This window comes from Geotrypetes seraphini, chromosome 1 (genome assembly GCF_902459505.1).
Source record: "Geotrypetes seraphini chromosome 1, aGeoSer1.1, whole genome shotgun sequence".
Classification (NCBI taxonomy): domain Eukaryota; kingdom Metazoa; phylum Chordata; class Amphibia; order Gymnophiona; family Dermophiidae; genus Geotrypetes; species Geotrypetes seraphini.
In genome coordinates this window covers 343012825-343036291 of record NC_047084.1, presented here as the reverse complement: position 1 = coordinate 343036291, position 23467 = coordinate 343012825, and the positions used below count along the sequence as shown (strand labels likewise).

General features: G+C 44.8%; 1 protein-coding gene across 1 annotated transcript in view; it reads right to left on the bottom strand.

Moving 5' to 3' along the window:
- The window catches only part of LOC117367614 (vitamin D-binding protein-like), a 71327-nt gene that overhangs the window by 22300 nt on the left and 25560 nt on the right, over positions 1 to 23467 (bottom strand). Inside the window, exons 4-6 of the mRNA XM_033960345.1 lie at positions 15522 to 15739; positions 7723 to 7855; positions 1211 to 1308 (exon numbers count right to left, since the gene is read on the bottom strand). Coding sequence (XP_033816236.1) covers positions 1211 to 1308; positions 7723 to 7855; positions 15522 to 15739 — 449 coding nt within the window. The remainder of the gene's footprint in view (positions 1 to 1210; positions 1309 to 7722; positions 7856 to 15521; positions 15740 to 23467) is intronic.

Sequence of the window (23467 nt, the reverse complement as noted above, 5' to 3'; positions counted from 1 at the left end):
GTTGCTTGCATTGGCAAAGATTTTAAAGAGGTACGGGGGCGGGAAAGGGAAGGCACGAGTGTGGCAGAGGCAGGTGGAGGGGTGCTGCCGTCCACACTGAGAAGGGGCCTGAGGCAGTCCGTCCCCCTGCCCCCCCCTTACTATGTCACTGGTTAAGACAAATTGTTTTCTATCATATTTTCCAGAAATCTTTAAAGACATTATTTTCAATGTTTTTATGATGATATAAAGATTTAACAGCTTTGTATCTGTTATAAGTTCTCTGTACATGGTCGTAAGGATTTATGATTTTTTATCCAACTTTTCGGTTATCCAATAACCAGTTGGTCCTAATTATGTCTGAAAAATGAAAGCCTATTATATATGTTGCCTCTGCCTTATACTTGCTGCTGCTACATTGTAATTGTTCCTGAAAACCTTCATGTTAGCAAATGGTAGGTTTACCATATGGCTACAGAAAAAAAGAGGGCAGGTGGCGACATCCGGATTTTACTTCCACTGACAGCAATGGAAGTAAAACCTGGATGGTCTCAATCCATCCTCCTTTTCCTGGAGTCATATGGTAACCCTAGTATATGGTTCAGAACATCAACATTGGAATAGACTGGATTATTGTGAAAGGGAGGAGTGAGGAGAGAATGTGGAAAGGTTTTACCAGTCCCAGCCCTGGTCATTACCAAATATTGTTATTTGAGTGGTTCCCTCATACAGTATCTAGGCATAAGCACAGGACCTGTCCTACATATTGTTGGACATCTGGTGGGGATGGGGATGACAATTTCTTCCAGATAATTTAGGCTTTCAGCTCTATCAGAACTATGGTTGGGATTTGGCACCATGAGCATTCATTGTCAACCACTTGAGGATTATCCCCCCCCCCTTTTATTTTCCCTTCGAAACCATCCAATCAATGCAACAGCCCTCAGCAAAGGGCCACACACTATGGCACCTTCTGGAACCCCCCCAATTAAGAGCACTATAATCCAGTCACTGGATGCACATTGTACGATAGCTGGGGCTCCCTTTCCAGGTACTGTGGGTCCTGTGCCTGCAGTTTCCCCAGCTCCTGTTAACCTGGGGAGCAGAAGACCTGAGCTGGGAATTGAACCTAGGTCTTCAGCATGGCGTTGTGCAGCACGGCCATTGGACAGTTGGGCGCTCCCATGGACTGATTTAAAATGAAAAGTATATTGCTAGAGTGGCATATTACCAAATTATTGTCTTTCCTGATCCCATGGCTTTGTATTGCTGGCAGATTCTATTTGCTTCTGCTATCACCTTTGCAACATGAGTCACCGTATGAGCTGTCTGCACACAAAAAGAAATGTTTGTTTATATCTAGAAAGTTCAGGAACCAAACAATAAAATACTACATTGCTCTGTTTGTGGTTAAAAAAATTTCATATTGTACACAGAAGCAATGGCGCAGTAAGGGGGGTGGGGGGTGGGGTGATACGCCCCAGGTGCCATCTTGTCCTCCTTTCTGCTCCCCCCCGCTCCTTCCCGAACTCCCTGCCGCATGCGTGCGCCACTTCCCTTCCTTCATACCTCTTTAATTTTCCCGTCACAAGCAGTATCACGAACTTGCTGCGCGCATCGGTGTCACTTCTCTCCAACGTCACTTCGAGGTCCCGCGCCTAGGAAGTGACGTCAGAGCCGACACGACGTGGGCAGCAAGTTCACAATGCTGCTTGCGTCTGGAAAATTCAAGGGGTACGGAGGAAGGGAAGGGAGGCACGCGCGACAGTGGAAGTTGGGAAGGGGAGGGGCAGGGCAGAGAAAAGGTTGGGGAAGGGGCGCCATCGCCCTGGGCACCACTCACCCTCGCTGCACCACTGCACAGAAGCGTGTCCCATTTAACATATCCATTCTTTTCCTTCTGCTCTGCAAGTTAAACCAAGAACATTCGCAAAATTGTATGGTTGGAAGAAATCTAGCACCGAGATGTGCAAAACAGCATACAATTAGAGAATGACACGGGGACAAATTTTCCCCGTTCCCGCGGGAATTCATTTGCCCTTAACGTCCCCGTGACTTCTTTTCCTGTCCCTGTCCCATTCCTGCAAGCTCCGTCCTCATCTGCAGACGCCTCAAATGCTTTAAAATCATAAGTGTCAGAGGTCTATACAGTTAAGGCAGAGCTTACAGGAATGGGGCAGGGCCAGCGACAAAACTCATGGGGGTCAGGGTGGGGAAATTGAGTTTCTGCGGGGACGGGGAAAAAATTGTCCCTGTGTCATTCTCTACATACAATCTAAATCTTTCAAATACATGGAAACATTCAACAGAGGAAAGGAGTAGAGCCTTACAGAAACTGATAAAAGCAGAAGTGGATTAAAAGGTAACAATTTTATAATTAAAAGCAAAGTCATTTTTAAGCCCCTAAATGTTTGAGGGGCAATTGTACAACTGAGTGCCTCTGTAGAGGCACCCTAAGAATGTGTGGTAGGAACCTATTCCATTATAGCACCTGGGTGCCCAGGATTAATATTAATGTGCCACTGCTCCCTCTTAGTTGAGCAGGAATCCTCCACCTATAGTGCTGCCAATAGGTGGTGCTGTTTCACCATCACATTTTCAATAATGAGGGACAGGCAAGCTGTGCAGGTCTCCAGGGAACCTGCCTGTCCTTAGTGAGGGATGACACAATATTGAAGCACCGCCTCCCGCTGGCAGCAATGCAGATGGAGGACTTCTACTCAGCTTAGGGGGAACAGTACTAATGTGACCCAATATCAGCATGCCTAACATTTATGTAATTACAGCAGCCATAGACTTGGTGTAACTGCGGGTATGTAAATGTGGCAGGGATTTGCATAAATTACGGTATTCTGCAAGCTACCCAAGTAACTGGAAGCCTCCCTTTCTCCGTTCACATATACGCCTTCATGCATTTACACGCTGTAGGTCAGATTCTATAAATGGTGCTTAGAAATGGGTGCTGGATTGGCACTAAGTACATGCTTAAGGCCGCATGCCCTTTATAGAATCACACTAAGAGCCGTTTCCTGCGTCCTAACTTTGGGTGCCAAACTTACGCCTGCTGAATCCTGGTGTAATGCTGGTGCAAAAGCCTATCATGCTGACCCACTATTCTGTAAAAATCTGTGCAACTTTGCGGAGCACCCCAACATGCCCATGCCCCTCCCATGGCTACCACCCCTCTTTTTTGAGTTGCATGCTGTAAGATTCGCATACCAAGCATTATAGAATACTATTTGAAAATTAGAACCACTATTTACTAGTACAATCACTCTCAGTTATATAATATAGGTACCAGTATAGAGTTGTACTGCTGAACCCACTCATCCAAACTATAGGGTAAATCTTTTAGTTTGGTATCCTTATTTTTATGGTATGGACCTTCAAAATACAATTGGGCACATATTTCTTCTGATTGTTTCTCTATCTCCATCGGTCCACCTTTTATTGAATATTTCTAGCATTCATTTTATATTTAAAATTTTTTAATTGTAAGTTTTTTCTTTAATTTATAATTTGATAAATTCAATAGCCATCACTTAGCTTTTAAAATCTTTCTTCAGTGTCTTTCACTAACCACCTCTCCCAACATGCATGTTTCACAGGAAACTTTCTTCAGGGTCGAGGGGAACTACATCATTTGCAGCAGCTATTAGCATCCAAACCGCCAAACTGCCCCCCATGCCCTCTTCTCCACCCCCGCTCCTTCCATGCCTGTACTTCTTAAAATCTTCACCAGCACGAGCAGCTTCTCCAGCCTGCTGCTTGCCATGGCTTTCCCTCTGACATCACTTCCTGGCCCCACAACCCGGAAGTGATTTTAGAAGGAACCAGGCCAGCATGAGCGGCAGGCAAGAGTAGTTGCTTACATTGGCAAAGATTTTAAAGAGGTACAGGGAGCAGGAGAGGAAGGGCACGAGTGTGGCATTGGGGGGGCAGAGAGGTGCTGGTGCTCCCATTAAGATGGTACCTAGGGTGGGCTGCTTATCCCCTGCCCCCCCCCCCTTACTAAGCCACTTATTGCTAGTAGCCAATTCTGGCTTAATAATAGCTCGTTAGCAGGTAAGTTCCTCACACATCTCAGGATTGCACCAAAATTTAGATGGTCAAATCTGGGCACTATATATAGAATCTGGAGGAGGGTATGTCAATTATGGGTGCCATTACTGAACAGCACTTAGGCTCTCTGCTGGCACTTTAACAGATAAGGGCATACTTACACCAGCAAATGCTAGTGCTCTATACATTAATACAAGGAGGCATAAATGTAGGTGCCTGGATTATAGAGTTGCCCTTTTTCGGGGGAATTCTATATATGGTGCCCAAAGTTGTGTGCCAAAATTTAGGCGCACACCCAAGTTGCATGCACAACTTAATTGATCAAAAATTCCTTAACGAGAAGTAATTGGGTGCTAACAACCAACGATTGCAGTTAATTGGCATCAATTAGAATTAGCACACGCAGCTGGCTGCACACTATTCTTAAAGGCTTGGTGCCTAGCCCTCATTGCATTTATTTGAAAAGGGGGCATGCCAAAACGTTATGTGCAGACTTGCAGAATTTGACCTATGCGTGCCTAACATGGGTGCCGGCCTTACACCTGATTTCAGCAGGCGTTAAGTCCAGCACCCAAAAGTTAGGTGTGGGGTCCTCCCCCTAAGCGCTATTCTACACAAGGTGCTTAGTGCTGAATTTTTGCAGCAACCAAGTTCTGGCGCCATTTATAGAATTTCCCCCTTTGTGTGCAATGTACAAAACCAAAGTGCATTATAGGAGCAGCCAATCTTCTGAATATAATTTCTGCATCCAAGGAAGGAATGCACTAAGGCCGAGGTTCTGTAAATGATGCCTAAAGTTAGGTGCCTAGATCGGCATGCCTAGATGATCTAGGCACCTAACTTATTATTTTAATTGGCTTAATTAACACTGATAAGTGAAGGCGCCATAAAAAAACATTTAAAAAATTAATTAGCTGGTAAAAGCCTAACTTTGAGGTAGGCATCTACACCAAGGCACTTACCAGCAAGTAGGTGTGGTTAGGGGCGGATTAGTATGTGTCAAGTTAGGATAAAACTTGTATTGAAAAACCTTGCTCGGTAACTGTGGCAAATTGTAACCTGTAAACTCGTTAATACTAGGTATTGTTATCAATTCTTCACTTACATTTACAGACCAACTAAACTCGCTTATTAGCCTTCGTGCTCAGAGAAGAGTGAGAGCACTTTTTCACCAACAACACTTCTCTGTATTGGTTCAATCAATCATTTTGTCAAGGCTGGATTACTGCAATTCAGTGTATTTGGGTCTTTCAAAGGTCAGTCTGCAGAGACTTCAATCAATACAGAACGCTGCAGCTAAACTTATTTTCGGTAAGAGTAAATTTGATCACATAACCCCTCTGCTCAAGGAATTACATTGGCTTCCAGTGTATCTCAGAATTAAATTTAAATGCATTTGTATTGCATTTAAGATCCTATTTGGCATTTTTACCACTTTGATTCCTTTAGACTGGAATGTTCATAGATCTCATCTTGCCAGAAGTTCTCAAAAATTAAAACTTACATTTCCCTCTCTCAGTGGTAAAAATAGAACCTTTAAGAGATTTAGTTATTCTTTTGTTTTTAAATCAGCCGAGCTCTGGAATGCTTTACCGCTTACATTAAGAAGTTTAGGTTCTTTTGCTTTATTCCGGAAAGTTCTGAAAACTTTTTTGTTTGCTAAACATTTTGGAAATTAACTATTTTAGTCTACTTTTTCTTGTCAAATTTGTGTATTATGTTTTACATTATTGTAAACCGAGTCGAGTTCCTCTTGGTTGATGACTCAGTCTATAAAACTAAGTTTTAGTTTAGTTTAGATCCCTATTATGAGTCGAGTTAGGATAAAACTTGCATGAAAAATACTTGTACTGTAACTATGGCAATTATAACCTGTTAACTGCATATTATGTATGCTAACCTGTAAACCGTTCTGAGCTCTTTGGGGAGAACGGGATAGAAAATGAAATAAATAAATAATGGGCATGGTTTGACTTAGGCGCAGTGTGCCTAAGGATTCAACACCTACCAGCAGTTAAGACCGCTTAGGCACCACTAAGTGTAATTCTATAAACGGTGCCTAGCGCATAATTAACAATTGCGCTCAACAGTGCCTCGGAGTTAGGCACCATTTATAGAACACGGGCCTAAATGTCATTCCTTGACAATATACTCTGGAATCTTCACAGTATTAATGAGCTCCCTTCCTCCTTTCCCTGTGCCAGTTTCTTTAATTAATGTGTCACACAGGAGAGTGTCTCAAATATATACCAAAAAGAATGCACTAACCTCAATTGGGTTGTTTTTTTTTAGTTTGTTTGGGTTATTTAATATTTTCTTGTTTTCCCCCAATTTTTAGGTGTTTTGTTCAGTTCATTTCATATTCATTTTTAATGCATTATAAATTTCTAATATACGCAAATCTATAGTATCCATATTAATTCGTAGGTATATGTGCAGTAAAATAAACATCTCCATAAGTTCGGCAACAATTGGTGTAGTGAGGCTACATGGAATTATAACACAAGAGAACCCCACAAACCATGTGACAGAGAAGGGTCCCAAACCCTGCCCAGTAAGCACACTGAGAACTAGGCAGCACTGGATAAGCTGCACACACCTTAAGATCCTGCAATGAATTTTCCCCCTTATCTTTCTTCCCTTTCTCCCTCCCTGGCCTTCAAGTATCTGCCCAGCTAATTCAGAGATTAGGAAGGTCTGACTAAATCCATGTTATCTCTGTCTGAGCTTTAGCAGCAGATTACGCTCCTTCACTTCCAGAAGGGATGCAATATTGTCTAGTCTGAGTCCTCATTTTTGCCTCATGTGCAGGTAAGATGTTACTAAGGTGAAACTATGCCCATGAAGCATACAAAGTAGGTAAATGGGTAGACAAAAAGATATATTCTGTACACTGCCTTGAGTGAATGCCTTAAAAAAAAGAGTCTTTTATTTCATAGGTCCCCAATTATGGAATCATCTACCGCAGGACATAGATTACAAATAGCTACACAGGCATTTAAGACTAGCGGCCTCTTTTACAAAGCCGCGCTAATCGCCCCAAAGCCCATAGAGATTTAAAGAGCTTCAGGGCTGTTGCTGTGCGGCAGCCAATAGCGCAGATTTGTAAAAAAGGCCATAGGCTTAGGACCTTCTATTTTGAGGAGTCATTTGGGAATGACATGTCTTTATCAGAATGAAATTAATAGTATAGCGATGGATAATATACTATAACCAATAAAGCATTTCTACTTTTCCATTGGCTCCTAATAATATTAATTAACCCAATATTATTAATACCAGTCTGAGGCATCTTTCCACCTAGTATTATAATATTGGGTTAATTAATATTATTAGGATCCAATGGAAAAGTAGAAATGCTTTATTTAACAGAAATTACCCATATTTATTGAAAGAATTCAGTTCAGCGGCGTGATTCCTGGAGAGTATAATCGATAGGGGACAATTGGATAAGGATTTTGTTTTGTTTTTTAGACACGTATGATGATATATGTATCCTGTCTCTAGCTTTCCTAAAGAGGTATAACAAGTTTCAATGAAACATAAGCATAAATAAATCCTAATAAATAATAATATAGTAGGCAAGCTCAGTAATGCTATGTCTATCTGTATACGTATATCTGTTGTTTTATAGAGAGATGGATCCCTGATTGATAATGTCGGAGCACAGCCTATACTTACCATATTCATGAAACAAGCTTGGGGTCTTGATTCCTTACAGCAAATCTCGTGCATCTTTATGAAAATGCTCACTACCCGAGCTATGGTTTCAGACGGAAATATCTGTAGTCGCCTTGAAAATTCATACAGGTGACTAGAGGCGTGACAAGTAAAACAGAAAGTTAACAAGCTTGCATTAGGAGAGTATAAGGAAAAGTGTGTTTTCATATGCAGGACCCGTGGAGAGGAACACATTGCCTGTGTATTTATGGCATTTGGGAAACTTGCTGGAATTTAAGAAACTGTTAAAGAAGCATTTGTTCTGGATCATGAAATATGGGGCTCCTTTTACAAAGGTGCGTTAGCAGTTTTAGCGTGCACTTAGCGCATGCTAAAATGCCGCGCGCTAGCCGCTACCGCCTCCTTTTAAGCAGGCGGTAGTTTTTCGGCTAGCGCGCACTAATTTTGTGTGTGCGCTATAAACGCTAGCGCACCTTGGTAAAAGGAGCCCATGGTACTCAGTGATATGTAATATTTTAAGTAATTGTTAGAAAGACCTTTGCTCTGTAACATGAAATATACTATTTGGTAATGTGTTGGGCCTTAAAGGACAGCAGAGTTTGTCATTTGTTAGTGTAGCTTGTATGTATTCTAATTGTTTTAATAGGTATGTATACTCTTGTAATCAGCTTTGGATAAAGGTAGACTAGAAATAAACTCAACTAGATTGCACAAGGGCCACATTCTATATATGGAGCCCAAAATATTGGCGTTGACTAAAACTGCGCTTAGTGCGATTCTATATAAGATACATGTTCCTTGTAGAATTGCACTAAGTGCCAGTGCACATCATAACTTTTTGGTGCGTCCATTTAGCCAAGGAAAACCAGGCCTAAATACAATTAAAGTAGTTTACATGTGATAAGCAGGTACTTATTTTGTACCTCTAGCAATGGAGGGTTAAGTGACTTGCCCCGAGTCAGACGGAGTTGCGGGGGGAATCAAGCTCGGTCCCCCTGGTTCTTAGCTCACTGCACTAACCTTTAAGCTACACCTCCACTCCTCCAGATATAATGAGGCAAAAAGGGAGAAAGAAGTAGAAATAGTTGAATGAACAAGTATATAAATAAGGTCCCAATATTTTAAAAGGACCTATTGGGTAGCAACACTTGCAATCTGGAGAAATCCTATTAATTAGGGTCATTCAAGGTTTTCCAGCAGCATTAGAACATAAGAATAGCTTTACTGGGTCAGACCAATGGTCCATCAAGCCCAGTAGCCCATTCTCACGGTGGACAATCCAGGTCACTAGTAGCTGGCCAAAACCCAAGGAGTAGCAATATTCTATGCTACCGATACAGGGCAAGCAGTGGCTTCCCCCATGTCTTTCTCAATAACAGACTATGGACTTTTCCTCCAGGAACTTGTCCAAACCTTTCTTAAAACCAGCTACACTATCTGCTCTTACCTCAACCTCTGGCAATGCGTTTCAGAGCTTAAATATTCTCTGAGTGAAAAAAAATTTCCTCCTATTGGTTTTAAAAGTATTTCCCTGTAACTTTGAGTGCCCCCTAGTCTTTGTAATTTCTGACGAAGTAAAAAATCGATCCACTTGTACCCGTTCACTTCGGATTTTGTATTCAATCATATCTCCCCTCAGCCTTCTCATTTCCAAGCTGAAGAACCCTAACCCTTTTAGTCTTTCCTCATACGAGAGGAGTTCCATTCCCTTTATCATCTGGTATCTTCTTTGAACCCCCCTGTATCTTCTTTAAAACTTTTCTAGTGCCGCTTTATCTTTCTTGCAATAAGGAGACCAGAATTGAACACAATACTCCAGGTGAGGTTGCACCATGGAGCAATACAAAGGCATTATAACATTCTTAGTCTTGTTAACCATCCCTTTTTTAATAATTCCTAGCATCTTGTTTGCCTTTTTGACCGCCGCCACACATTGGGAGGAAGGTTTCATCAAATTGTCTACAATGACACCTGGATCCTTTTCTTGGGCGCTAACCCCCAAGGTGGACCCTAGCATCCAGTAACTGTGATTTGGGTTATTCTTCCCAATGTGCATCACTTTGCATTTGTCCACATTAAATTTCATCTGACACTCGGTGGCAAGACAAGCAAGTGCTAATTGGGAAAGGCGGGATATAAATAAATAAAACCAAAAACTAATAGCATGCTGTGTTAAAGGGCTGGAAATGGGCTGAGGGAGGGTGTTATGGCTCGAGAATTGCACATTGCAGTTAGAGTACTTTACTCAGGACAAGCTCAAGTGACTGTGGTAGCCTGAGCTAACTTTTGCATTGGTACCCCCACAATCTAATACATCTTTCTTCCTCCCCACCCACCCCCACCCCCACACCTCTCAAGCCCTCCTCCCCCTCTAGCTGAACCAGGTGAGGCGCTGGCTCAGGGCATGCCTGATAAAGAATGCCAAAATCCCAGTCTGGCATCTATCCATCTAGAGGTTTGAAGGTAGAAAGGACTGGAATTTTGGTACCCTATATCACTGGTGCCCTGTGCCAGGGCCTCACCTGATCCTTAGTTTGAGCCAGCCTTGACTAAAGGGTGTGGAGGAGTAGCCTAATGGTTAGAGCAGTGGACTGTGAACCTAAGGAACTCGGCTCAGTTCTCACTGTGACTTCTTGTGAGCCTGGGCAAATCTCTTAAGCTAGCAGTTAGTGCAGTGGCTCAAGAACTTTGGGAACTGGGTTCGGTTCCCACTGCAGTTCCTTGTGATGTTGGGCAAGTTGCTTAACCCTCCATTGTTCCAGGTACAAAACAAGTATAGTACTTCCCTGAAAGTCACGGGGGTTCCGTTTCAGGAACCACCGTGAATTTTGGTTTTTCACCTGTCAAAAGGCAGGGGAGGCAGGAGAGGGCAGCTGGAGTGCCGGCGGGTGAAGAAAATCACTCGCAGTCTGCTCCGACCGCCTCTTCCTGCAGTAAAGTTGGGTTATAGCAATCAGGAGCTGCTTTGGCACGCAGCTCCTGACTGGTGTAGCCTGACTTTACCACAGGAAGAGGCGGTCAGAGCAGACCATGAATGAGCGAGTCCGCGATTCGTGAACCGCGAATTCACGGGGGAACACTGTATATATATATAATATGTAAACTGCTTTGATTGTAACCACAGAAGAGTGGTATATCAAATTCCATCCCCTCTCCTAAAAAAAAAATATTTACTACACTTGAAGATATACCTGAAGGCTATTGAAGTGATTTATATTCAAGTACAGAAGGTCATAAAGGGATCACATTTACACACAAAAAAAAAACCCCTACAGTAGAATTTAAACCCTGATTTACATTCCATTGCTCTAGCCACTGTTCTGCAAATTTCTAAGATTACTACCAGACAGATGTCTCTGTGCCTTATTTCCACCTGCCCTCCCATTTATAATTTAAATGTTTCAGTTTGTAAAATGGTTGTTCAGTATGGACATCTCCATTGTAAGAAAATCATTCTGACATATTTACGAACAGGAAATCTGGATGTATTTCCTTTTTTAAGCATAGCTGTGTCATGGATGGCTTTTTTTTTTTTTTTTTGATGTTATGGGCAGGACGTCTCAATTCTGACTTAGACATTTGTTTTTGTAAATGCCTCATAAGCTTATTTGGGGGGGGAAGGGTAGACGGGGTAGGAGGGGGCAAGCATTTCCTCTCAGTCCCACAAACCCTGTTTCTACCACTGCTGCCATACACCCTACTATTGCCGCTGCTGTGATTGCCAAACCCCCTCCCCCAGTCATACATTTGCTGGCACAGATGCTCAAGTCCTGCCAGCTATAGCCTGCCGGAGCAGCAGAAATCATCAGGCTGAGCAGGCCTCTAACACACAGTTCATACATGATCAGCCACCAGAGCACCCTGCTGACTTTCTGCCACTCAGGTAGCACAACTGGGCTCTGGCAGGAGAACTCTTTGGCTGGCGGGTCTCGAGCATCCCTACCAGCCAAGTACTGGCTGCCATATTGTTGGAAAGGGCTTCAGTCTGATTTGGGGGGCCCAGGCTCCCGAGGGCCCCCATGTCCATGCCACTGACCACATGCAGAGCTGCAGCAACCCTTCTTACCCTCCCAGATCTTCTTCCACCACTTGTTTCCAAACCTCTTGATATTTTTTTTTTATAAAGTTCCCCAATCTAAAGGACTCTGGCTTTTAATGGGGGGGATCCCTTGGGTCTAGTGAAGAACAGGAGTTATCTCTGGTTGCCCTTGCACCAATGAGTGGTGCAGGCAGTGGCGTACCTAGGGGGGGGCGTGGGGGGCGGGCCGCCCCGGGTACCAGCCCTAAGGGGGTGTTCCCGGCCTTGCCGTTCAGTCCCCCGCCACCCCCGAAGGACCGCTCGCCCCCCTGGCCTCCCCGCACCACCTATGAACAGCCACAGCAGGATCGCGAAGTCAGCGTCAGCATCCCTGCGCTGCTTCCTGCGCCGCGATCCCGCCCCTCCTCTGACGTCAGAGGAGGGGCGGGACCGTGGCGCAGGAAGCAGCGCAGGGATCGCTGACGCTGACTTCGCGATCCTGCTGCGGCTGTTCATAGGTGGTGCGGGGAGGCCAGGGGGGCGAGTGGTCCTTCGGGGTGGGTCGGGGCATCAGGCCTTCAGGGTGGGGCGGGCGGGCAGGCAAGCAGGCTTTCAAGGGGGGAGGGGGTGACAGGCAGGCAGGCAGGCCTTCAAGGGGGGACAGGCCTTCGGGGGGGGGTGCAGACCTTCAAGGGGGGCGGGCCTTCAAGGGGGGCAGGCAGGCCTTCAGGGGGGGGCAGGCCTTCGGGGGGGGTGTAGGCCTTTGGGGGGGTGCAGACCTTCAAGGGGGTGCAGGCCTTCAAGGGGGGAAAGGCAGGCAGGCCTTCAAGGGGGGGACAGGCCTACAAGGGGGGGGGACAGGCCTACAAGGGGGGGGGACAGGCCTTCAAGGGGGGGTGCAGGCCTTCAAGGGGGGGACAGGCAGGCAGGCCTTCAAGGGGGGGACAGGCCTACAAGGGGAAGGGACAGGCCTTCAAGGGGGGTGCAGGCCTTCAAGGTGGGACAGGCAGACCTTTAAGGGGGGACAGGCCTTTGGGGGGGGACCATGATTTAGAAGTACACGGAGGGAAGGGGGTGTTCAAAGAGACATGCATATGCCAAACTTTGGGGGGGGGAAGAAATAATGGGTCTGAAAATAGAGGAGAGGGAGAGAGATGATGGACCATGGGATTTAGGGAGGGAAGGAACAGAAAGGGAGAGAAATTGGACACAAGGGATGGTGTGGAGGAGGGATAGAGATACTGGATAGGAGGGTAATTAGGAAAAGAAACGGAGAGATGGTGGACTCTGGGATGGTGGGGAAGGAGGGAGAGATGCCGGATGAAAGGGTATTTAAGAAAAGGTGGATCTGTGGAGGGAGATGAAAAAAAGGAAAGATACCAGACTTCCTGGGAAGGGAAGGGAAATGGAAAGGGAGGACAGAGTTGGCAGATGGATGGTTAGCATGCAGAAAGAAGGAGACCCTGGCAAGCAAGTTATCAGAAGAAAACCAGAGCCTTGGACCAACAAGATTTGAAATATAACCAGACAACAAAAGATAGAAAAATTAATTTTATTTTCTGTTTTGTGATTATAACATGTCAGATTTGAAATGTGTATCCTGCCAGAGCTGGTGTTGGACTGCAAACGTGAGCTAGGATTTAACAGAAAGAGGAAAAGTCCTTTTTGTTTCTTTATTTTATTTACACCACAGCGCCAGTGTGGTTAGGAGAAGCCAAAGGGGGTGAAAAAGCTATAAAACCCACCAGGAGTTTTGAAAAAAATCACCCAACTGGGCAGGAAAATCGAATTGAAAAACCAATTCAATAGGGCTGAATCGAATCAAAATTTTTTTTTCCTGTATCTGGCAGCATTAGTTTGCGCTACTGTCTTAGACTTTAGGACCTGGGATTGGGGAGAGATGGCATCCTCAGTACTTCTTATTTTAATGTATTTTTTTTCTGGGAACTTATCAGTGTTGCAGTGTTGCAGCTCGAATGGCTAGGAGGTTGTCGAACAGTTTTTTTCTTTTGACGTTTTTGGTTGGAGGGTACCAAAAACGTCAAAAGAAAAAAACTGTTCGACAACCTCCTAGCCATTCGAGCTGCAACACTCGACCCCCAACTCTACAACCAATTGATATCAACCACAGACTGCAAAACCTTCAAAAAGAAATAAAAACCCTTCTATTCAAAAAACACATAAAACCGAACTAACACAATCAGAACTGTCCCAAGCATCACCTGCAACTACTCCATATGTACTTCTAATGTCATGACAATTTAGACATAATTTATGTTATATTATGTTGGGAATAATGGTTACATATATGAGGTTCAATAAAAGAAAATTTTCACTGCCTGTTTCTATTCTGACCATTTATTCCATTTCATGGTTATTGCAAAAAAAAAAAAAAAAAATTTTTACATGGGGGGGGGGGGTGTCAAAAAATGATGGGCCCCGGGTGCCACATACCCTAGGTACGCCACTGGGTGCAGGATCAAAATAGCAGCTCTGACCCCCTAGTCATAGGCATCAGCTCTGTGGGTGCCCGAGCACCCATAATATTTTGGGGATATTACGTGACCACGGGGCCGTTAGGAGGGCAAACAGAGCAGTTGCCCTCGGCTCCACAGTTTTAGGTGCCCCCCCAAAGGCAGGCATGCTTCCCCCGTGTTTCCACTCTCGTCCGACGTCCCCCTGGCCTTCTCTGGCTAACTTTAGTAGTTAATTACTGTCTGCTGAGGATTGCCGGCGCTGGAATGGTCTCTACTGCACTTTCCCAATTTTATATCTATGTACCACGCTTAGAAATTTGATAAGCAGAATAACAAATCTTAAATAAACTTGGAAACTTGGAGAGAGGTAGATGAGAAGGGGAAGAGAAGGCAAAGGAGTTGTGAAACTATAAAGGGGGATGACGGAAGGGAAGGAGGAGAGAGATGCCAGACTGTGGGAAGGAGAGGAGAAAGATGTCAGACCACCGGGGGGAGGGGGGAGAGGGAGGAGATGGTACACGTGGATAAATGGGAAGGAAAGACGTGGAGCAGTAGACAGATTTGAGAAGGAAGTAGAAAAATTGAAGAACGCTGAATATTAAAAGTTAATGCCAAAGATGGATGTAGGGCAAAAAGTGAAGAAGGAGGGAAAAAAAGCAAATGCTCGTGCCATCGAAGAGATAGAGGTACAGGGGAGGGGGGACATAAAGATGCACATGTGACGGGGCAGGGAGGAAGAGGGGTGCCGGCACCCTCACCCCCTCCTTACTACGCCACTGGTCTTATGGTTCTATCATTAAGGTTCAAGCTTGGGTTAAGGTCACCATTTTGATCGCAGCCCGCCAATGGAGCAGAAGCAACCGGGGAACACTCCTACTCCCCACTAGACAACAGAGTCCCTCAGTAAGAGCTGCGGGAGTGTCAGGGGTAGAGGATTTTGAAGAGTAGGGTTAACTTTACAAATGATGATGGGGGTCCAGAGGGTTCAAAGGAAGGGAGGAACTTTATTAAAGATGTTTTGGAAACTTGTCTGTAGCAGTATATTAAGGGCTTTGCCAATAGCATGTCTGTAGATGTGCTTATCAGTAATGCCCTTAGCCTGTGGTAAATGCCTGCTCTGTGCAGTAACTACTTGCTCCCAACATTTACAGAAGTTTAACCCTTAATATACTTTATTTTTTTTTCTCCTTTTAACAAATGTGCAAAAATGTACAACCCTTCACTAAACATTGCTGTTCTAACATTCCCTCCCCCGCCCCAAAAAAAAAAGCCTCAATTCAAGCTGCTCTGTTGAGCTTGCTTACAGTTCCACAAAAGAGTGGCGGTCTGTAATGTAGAAAAGACAGCACTCCTCAAGACCATCACTGGGTCCTAGTGCTGGTAGCTGCACAGAAGGATGATGCCGGAGTTCCTTAAAGCAGTTCCATTTTTCCGGACTCAGTTTTCCACAGCATGTAGCTGCTTCCATGTTTTTTAGTTTTGATATCTCATCTTTACATACTCTTGACAGAAACACACTGCTCTGTTAAAACAATGAAAGAAAATTAGGGAACTAAACAACTGCTTCTTTTTTGTAAAATCAAGTTTCAATTAATTATATCAAGCATTAAATCTTGTACAGAAAAGATTGATATAGTCTAATAAGAATCAGGAAATCAAAAATATAATAAAGAACATTATTGACTAATCATTCTCAAAGTCCACAATTTAAATCCAAAATTACATTAGAGTAGAAATATAAAGGAAACATTAGACCAAAATTGTAAAACAACAAAATAATTAAATCATCTGACGCCTGTTTCCTGATACTTCTAATCTTTTAAAGAGCTCATACTTCATACTCCCTCCAGGCATTTCATGGCTATAAAAGCAGTTAGATGAGAAGGTTCAAAAAAGACATATTTTGTAGATTGATACTTTACTATGCATTTACAAGGGTATCTCAAATAAAAAGTCCCTCCTATGAGAGTAACTCCAGATTTCAAAAGCAAAAACTGACGTCTTCGCCTTTGTGTATCACAGGAAACATCCAGAAATATTTCAATCTTAAACCCTAGAAATTCATTATGTCTGCTTTTGAAGAACATTTTCAAGATCCAAATTTTATCAGGCAAAAGAGCCACTGAAGCCACTAGTGTTGAGCAGGGGAGTGCTCTAGGGCAGTGTTCTTCAACCACCGGTCAGTGGACCGGTGCCGGTCCACAGAAATTTCCTGCCGGTTCACAGGGCCAGCACGTGCATCAGGCCCAAAACAGTGTTCTTCAGCCGCCAGTCCACAGTGCGATCGATGAGGTGTTATCTTCGAGTCAGCTCCCTCTTCCTCACTGATTCAGTATACAAAGCCACGGGCAGTGGCTCCCACGTGCGTCCTGCACCTGAACCGGAAGCCTTCTCTCTGACATCTCAACGTCAGAGGGAAGGCATCCAGATGAGACACGGGACGCGCAATCTACAAAAGGGAGGGAGCCGGCCTGAAGATAACACCAGGGGCGGCATAAAATGGCCAGGCTAGAAGATAAGGCATAGCAAGGAGGGAGGGAGACAACAAAGGTAGTGGGGAATTATTTTATATTTGAATTTAATGATTGAATTATGTCAATTTTGAGAATTTACATCTGCTGTCAGTGTGCTTTGTGTAGTTTAATTTTATGGTTAACCATTATGTGTTGTTAATAAGATTATATTGTGTATCAGTGAAAAATGAATGTTACAATTAGTACTATTATGGGGGCAGGGTCTGGGGTGGAGATTGGGTAAAGATGGGCAGGGTCTGGCCCACGACTTAGCCCAGTGTTCTTCAACCACCGGTCCACAGACCGATGCCAGTCCATAAAATAATTATTTTATTTCTGCCGGTCTATAGGTGTAAAAAGGTTGAAGAATACTGCTCTAGGGGATATTGCAATGAATGTCACTTTAAATTAAAGACCCAGGTACAGATCTCACCATAACCTGTTTATATTATATGGCGAGCCCTCCAAAAACAAGCCATTGGGACATGCAAGCAGCCAGCATTCTTAGCAAACTGGCCACACAGACATCTGAGCAGAGCAGAGGGGCACTCTAGGGGGTACTGCAGTGAACATCACTTTAAAAAGTTCCAGGTACAGAATGATCTCACCATAATGCTTATATCATATGGTAAGACCTCCAAAAACCACCCAAAACCTACTATACCTACATAAAGATAACACATTGTAAGTATAAGATAACACATTGTAGGTAAAGATAACACATTGTAGGTATTGTTGTGGTGTCTAGGTGGGTACAGTAAGTTTTGGGTGGGTTTTGGAGAGCCTAGAGTGCCCCTCTGTTCTGCACAGCTGTCTGTGTGCCCAGTTTGCTAAGAATGCTGGCTGCTTGGATGTCCTGATGGCTTGTATTTGTGTGGTTTTCATTTGGATGTTTTAGTATTCAAAAATGGCAAAAAAAAAAAAAAAAAATGATTCACTATGGCCATAAAGCCTAGATAGGTCATTTAAAAAATAATAAAAAGAGCTCTCCTTATGATATAAGCATTATAGTGAGATCTGTACCTGGGATTTTTTTAAGTGATGTTCACTGCAGTACCCCCTTAGAGTGCCCCTCTGCCCTGCTCTGTTCAGATGTTTGTGTGGCCAGTTTGCTAAGGATGCTGGCTGCTTGCATGTCCCAATGACTTGTTTTTTTTGCATTTTTCATTTGGATGTTTTCGTATTCGAAAATGGCCAAAAAAGATAGATGCACTAAGAGCCAAAATGTCTAGATAGCTCATTAAAAAAAAAAAGAAGAAGAAGAAGACATCTTGCTGTTTCAAAAATTGACATATTTTCTACTGGATTTTTGGACGTATTTTGCAAAATATCCAAATTCAGACTTAGATGTCCTATCAAAAATTCCTCTCTACATCTCACCCACAAGGCTTTTTACACTAGCTTCTCTTCTTATCTGGCTTCATGTGTTGTTCCATATATGCCTATGATGTCCTTGCATTCTTTAGACTCTCATAAACTTGCTCTTCCTTCCCCTTAGCAAGCACACTGGTAAACAAGAAGACAATCAGATGTTTACTACGTTGCTTCCTTTCTCTGGAATAAACTCCCCTCTGGACTTCGTCTAGAATCTTCCATCTGAGATGGCTACATGAATTGATAGTTCTTGGCAGCTCCTGATTTTAAAGCTATTTATCACTACCTTTGGATACTTTTTATCATCTACAGTTGGAAAAACAGGCTTATCTAGCATTGCAGCACTTTATATGATGAGTATTAAGAACCAAGTAGTTGATCTGACAGGCTTTGCATACTTGGGAGGAATGAGGCCTTCTCACATAAAGGAAACAGGAGCAGTATTGGCCCCAGGCCATTTACAGTGTGATCAACAGGATTTGTTATCCTTGCCTGTGTTGTTTCTTGATGGAGATACTTCGATTCTGCAACCCGGCAAACCCCTGATGGAAATTCGAGATTGGATGAAAGAAATTAAGTCTGATCTTGAGGCAGTCCGAATATAACTGGCTACACTACAGTGGCGTGCAGCCAGGACTTTCAGGGAATTCAGTGAATCCCCAGCTCTTCAACCCTGTTTTTTTAATTGTTTACTTTTTGCTTGATGCAGTTTGATTTGTTGAGCAGGCAAACTGCATCAAGTAAAAAGTAAACCCCAAAAAAGCAGGGCTTTAGGGCTGGGGATTCACCCAACCCCCTGAAGGCCCTGACAGCACTGATCTGGATTTGATTGGTTGAGTAGATTTTGCCTGCTGCCTGCTCAACCAATCAAATTCAGAGCAGTGCTCTCAGGGCCTTCAGGGGATTGGGTAAATCTCCTGAAGGCCTTGACCATACACCACTGCTACATTAGGAGCCAAACTATGGGCTGAGGTTACCAAACTGGGACATCAGGTAGAAACTCAGAACAACAGTTGGACAAACAAGCTGAATGGTTGGAGGCCCTGGATGTACAGTTGAAGGAAATTCGGGTTATAAACTCTGCACTAAATGATAAATTGTAGGACCTGGAAAGCAGAAGCCATCACAATCTTCGCATCCGAAGGGTCCCTGAAACACCACCCTATCATGAACTGTGAAAATGTAGTTCAAAAAATATCTGGAACCCTCTTGAATGTGGATCCAATGAGCTGAAGAAGAGCTGCCAAATATTTTACCATGCAGGGTCACGACACTGCTGACCAATGTATGTCAAATGACATTCATCCCACCAGCCCTCCTTCAAACTGTTTTTGAGCGTATCCTTAAGAAAGTGGGAATTTCCAAATGAATTCTCTTCACCTATTGAGAAATGCCTTGTACATCTAGGTTGTGGCTCTTCCTCCCATCCACTTACTTGGTTGGAGAGGCAGAGAGTAACAGAAAAAAAGCCAGATATGATGATGAGGACTACTTCAGAGATCTCTAAGAGCTGCCATTAGCCCCCCAGGCCATGCATTGAAGAATACTGGAATAGAGGCATAAGATAGATCTACACATAACTACTAACAATGGCCAATGAGTGCTTGTTAACCCCCAATAATTGATTGTTCTCGCCCACTTAGCCAGTTAGTTTACACGCAGATCTGCAATCTGTGCCCAAAATTGCACACCCTACATTGGGCAATCGGTGCAGAATTCAAGGGTAAATTAGTATTTTCATTACCAGGGAGGCATCCTGAGTCCACATTATTAATACTGTACCTGTATCAGGTTGTTAGAAAATTTGGTTTTCACTAAGATAAACTTCTGTTTCTTATGTAGAAAGCAGGAGGACTAAGCACACATCTGCATTTCACATTTCTGGGAGTTCATCCCACTAAACCAATGTCCACATTCTCTGCCCTCTGGGCTGCACTATAATGATGCCACATTTGTGGCTATTATTTATTAGCAAATAAAATTGTATTAAAATTAAAAACTCTTCCCTTGCACCTCTCTGTATGTCTCGGGATCTCATTATCACTGTGTTTGCCTTATCTTCCCCTCTGTGCTTTGGGCTGTTAATGCCACTCTTCTCCCTGCCCCACCTTTCATTCTGGGCCTTATGATCAAAAGAGTTGTGCTCCCAACTTTGGGCTTCTTTTACAAAGGCGCGCTAGCAATTCCCGTCAGGCAAACGAGACGAAGTCCATTCAATTCCTTTTGCAAATTATGCCCCAAAATTGATCTTGTTGAAAATTTATTAGGGCTGAGTACATAATTATACACTCAAATTTTCAATATACAGTACTCCCCTGATATTCGCGGGGGTTCTGTTCCAGGAACCCCTGCGTATGTTGAAAAACCGCAAATATGGTTTTTAGCGGAGGAGACAGGAAGGGCTGCTGGTGAGGCAGAAGAGGGCAGCCGGAGCGCCGGCGAATGAAGGAAATCACTTGCGGTTATCTCCGACCACCTCTTCCTGCACTAAAATCGGGCCTCACCAATCAGGAGCTGCTTTGACACGCATGTCAAAGCAGCTCCTGATTGGTGAGGCCTGACTGTAGTGCAGGTAGAGGCGGTCAGAACATACCGCGAGTGATTTCCTTCACTCGCCGGCGCTCCGGCTGCCCTCTTCTGCCTCTCCAGCAGCCCTTTCCTGTCTCCTGTCTTCCAGCAGCGGATTTTCAATTAACAATAAATTTGGTAAACAATATTGATTTCAATAATTTTCTAAATTGCAAAGATGAAGATGACAACGATAGCAACTTACGAGATTCAACTTCCCAACTAGCAGCCTGAAAGAGATAATCGATGTAAAAACTTCTTATAAATACAGGGCTCCTTTTACAAAGCCGCACTAGGGCCTTAACGTGTGGAATAGCGCATGATAAATTGCCCCGCGCGCTAGCCGCTACCGCCTCCTTTTGAGCAGGCGGTAGATTTTCAGCTAGCACGAGCTATAGCACGCGCTAATCCGGTGCGTGTGCTAAAACGCTTAGCGCACCTTCATAAAAGAAGCCCACAGTCTTTCATAGGACAACTTATAAGATTCTTCTCTAAGTCTTTAAGATCAAGATTTCTCATCTGCCTGCCTTCTTAGATAAATATCTTATCCCAAATACCCCTTCTAGGGCCCTCAGGTCCACTAACCAGAATCTATTAACAGTTCCTTCAATCAAGAATTTATATTATACTAGAAACACATTTTTCTCCGTTGTCGTGCCCTCTCTCTGGAAAGCAATGCCATAAAACCTTTGCTCCGAAAATTCCCTTAACAAGTTTAAAACACTCCTTAAGACATTCCTCTTTAAAGACGCCTTTCAAAATTCCAACTGAATTCCCAAATAAAAACAGGAAAATAAAAATACTTTCAGGAAGCGATACCCCATTTTTTTCTCTTGTTTTATCCTTCCCTTCCTCCCTTCCTTTTATTTTTATTTATACCATGTAACATAGTAACATAGTAGATGACGGCAGATAAAGACCCGAATGGTCCATCCAGTCTGCCCAACCTGATTCAATTTAAATTTTATTTTTTTTTCTTCTTCTTAGCTATTTCTGGGCAAGAATCCAAAGCTTTACCCGGTACTGTGCTTGGGTTCCAACTGCCGAAATCTCTGTTAAGACTTACTCTAGCCCAGCTACACCCTCCCAGCCATTGAAGCCCTTCCCAGCCCATCCTCCACCAAACAGCCATATACAGACACAGACCGTGCAAATCTGCCCAGTACTGGTCTTAGTTCAATATTTAATCTTATTTTCTGATTCTAGATCCTTTGTGTTCATCCCACGCTTCCTTGAACTCAGTCACAGTTTTACTCTCCACCACCTCTCTCGGGAGCGCATTCCAGGCATTCACCACCCTCTCCGTAAAGTAGAATTTCCTAACATTGCTCTTGAATCTACCACCCCTCAACCTCAAATTATGTCCTCTGGTTTTACCATTTTCCTTTCTCTGAAAAAGATTTTGTTCTACATTAATACCCTTCAAGTATTTGAATGTCTGAATCATATCTCCCCTGTCCTCCTTTCCTCCTTTTTTGCTTCAGGCATCGCTCGGTGGGCCGCAGAAAGCCAGCCTCGTGCCTGCAGAGACCGGAGAGGAGCGTGGGAGCACTGCTCCGCCCCCCTCCCGAACCAGCAGGAGCCCGACTTCAAAACTTGCAGCACCACCAGAGCGCAGCCTTTTTTGCTTCAGGCATCGCTCGGTGGGCCGCAGAAAGCCAGCCTCGTGCCTGCAGAGACCGGAGAGGAGCGTGGGAGCACTGCTCCGCCCCCCTCCCGAACCAGCAGGAGCCCGACTTCAAAACTTGCAGCACCACCAGAGCGCAGCCTTTTTTGCTTCAGGCATCGCTTGGTGGGCCGCAGAAAGCCAGCCTCGTGCCTGCAGAGACCGGAGAGGAGCGTGGGAGCACTGCTCCGCCCCCCTCCCGAACCAGCAGGAGCCCGACTTCAAAACTTGCAGCACCACCAGAGCGCAGCCTTTTTTGCTTCAGGCATTGCTCGGTGGGCCGCAGAAAGCCAGCCTCGTGCCTGCAGAGACCGGAGAGGAGCGTGGGAGCACTGCTCCGCCCCCCTCCCGAACCAGCAGGAGCCCGACTTCAAAACTTGCAGCACCACCAGAGCGCAGCCTTTTTTGCTTCAGGCATCGCTCGGTGGGCCGCAGAAAGCCAGCCTCGTGCCTGCAGAGACCGGAGAGGAGCGTGGGAGCACTGCTCCGCCCCCCTCCCGAACCAGCAGGAGCCCGACTTCAAAACTTGCAGCACCACCAGAGCGCAGCCTTTTTTGCTTCAGGCATCGCTCGGTGGGCCGCAGAAAGCCAGCCTCGTGCCTGCAGAGACCGGAGAGGAGCGTGGGAGCACTGCTCCGCCCCCCTCCCGAACCAGCAGGAGCCCGACTTCAAAACTTGCAGCACCACCAGAGCGCAGCCTTTTTTGCTTCAGGCATCGCTCGGTGGGCCGCAGAAAGCCAGCCTCGTGCCTGCAGAGACCGGAGAGGAGCGTGGGAGCACTGCTCCGCCCCCCTCCCGAACCAGCAGGAGCCCGACTTCAAAACTTGCAGCACCACCAGAGCGCAGCCTTTTTTGCTTCAGGCATCGCTCGGTGGGCCGCAGAAAGCCAGCCTCGTGCCTGCAGAGACCGGAGAGGAGCGTGGGAGCACTGCTCCGCCCCCCTCCCGAACCAGCAGGAGCCCGACTTCAAAACTTGCAGCACCACCAGAGCGCAGCCTTTTTTGCTTCAGGCATCGCTCGGTGGGCCGCAGAAAGCCAGCCTCGTGCCTGCAGAGACCGGAGAGGAGCGTGGGAGCACTGCTCCGCCCCCCTCCCGAACCAGCAGGAGCCCGACTTCAAAACTTGCAGC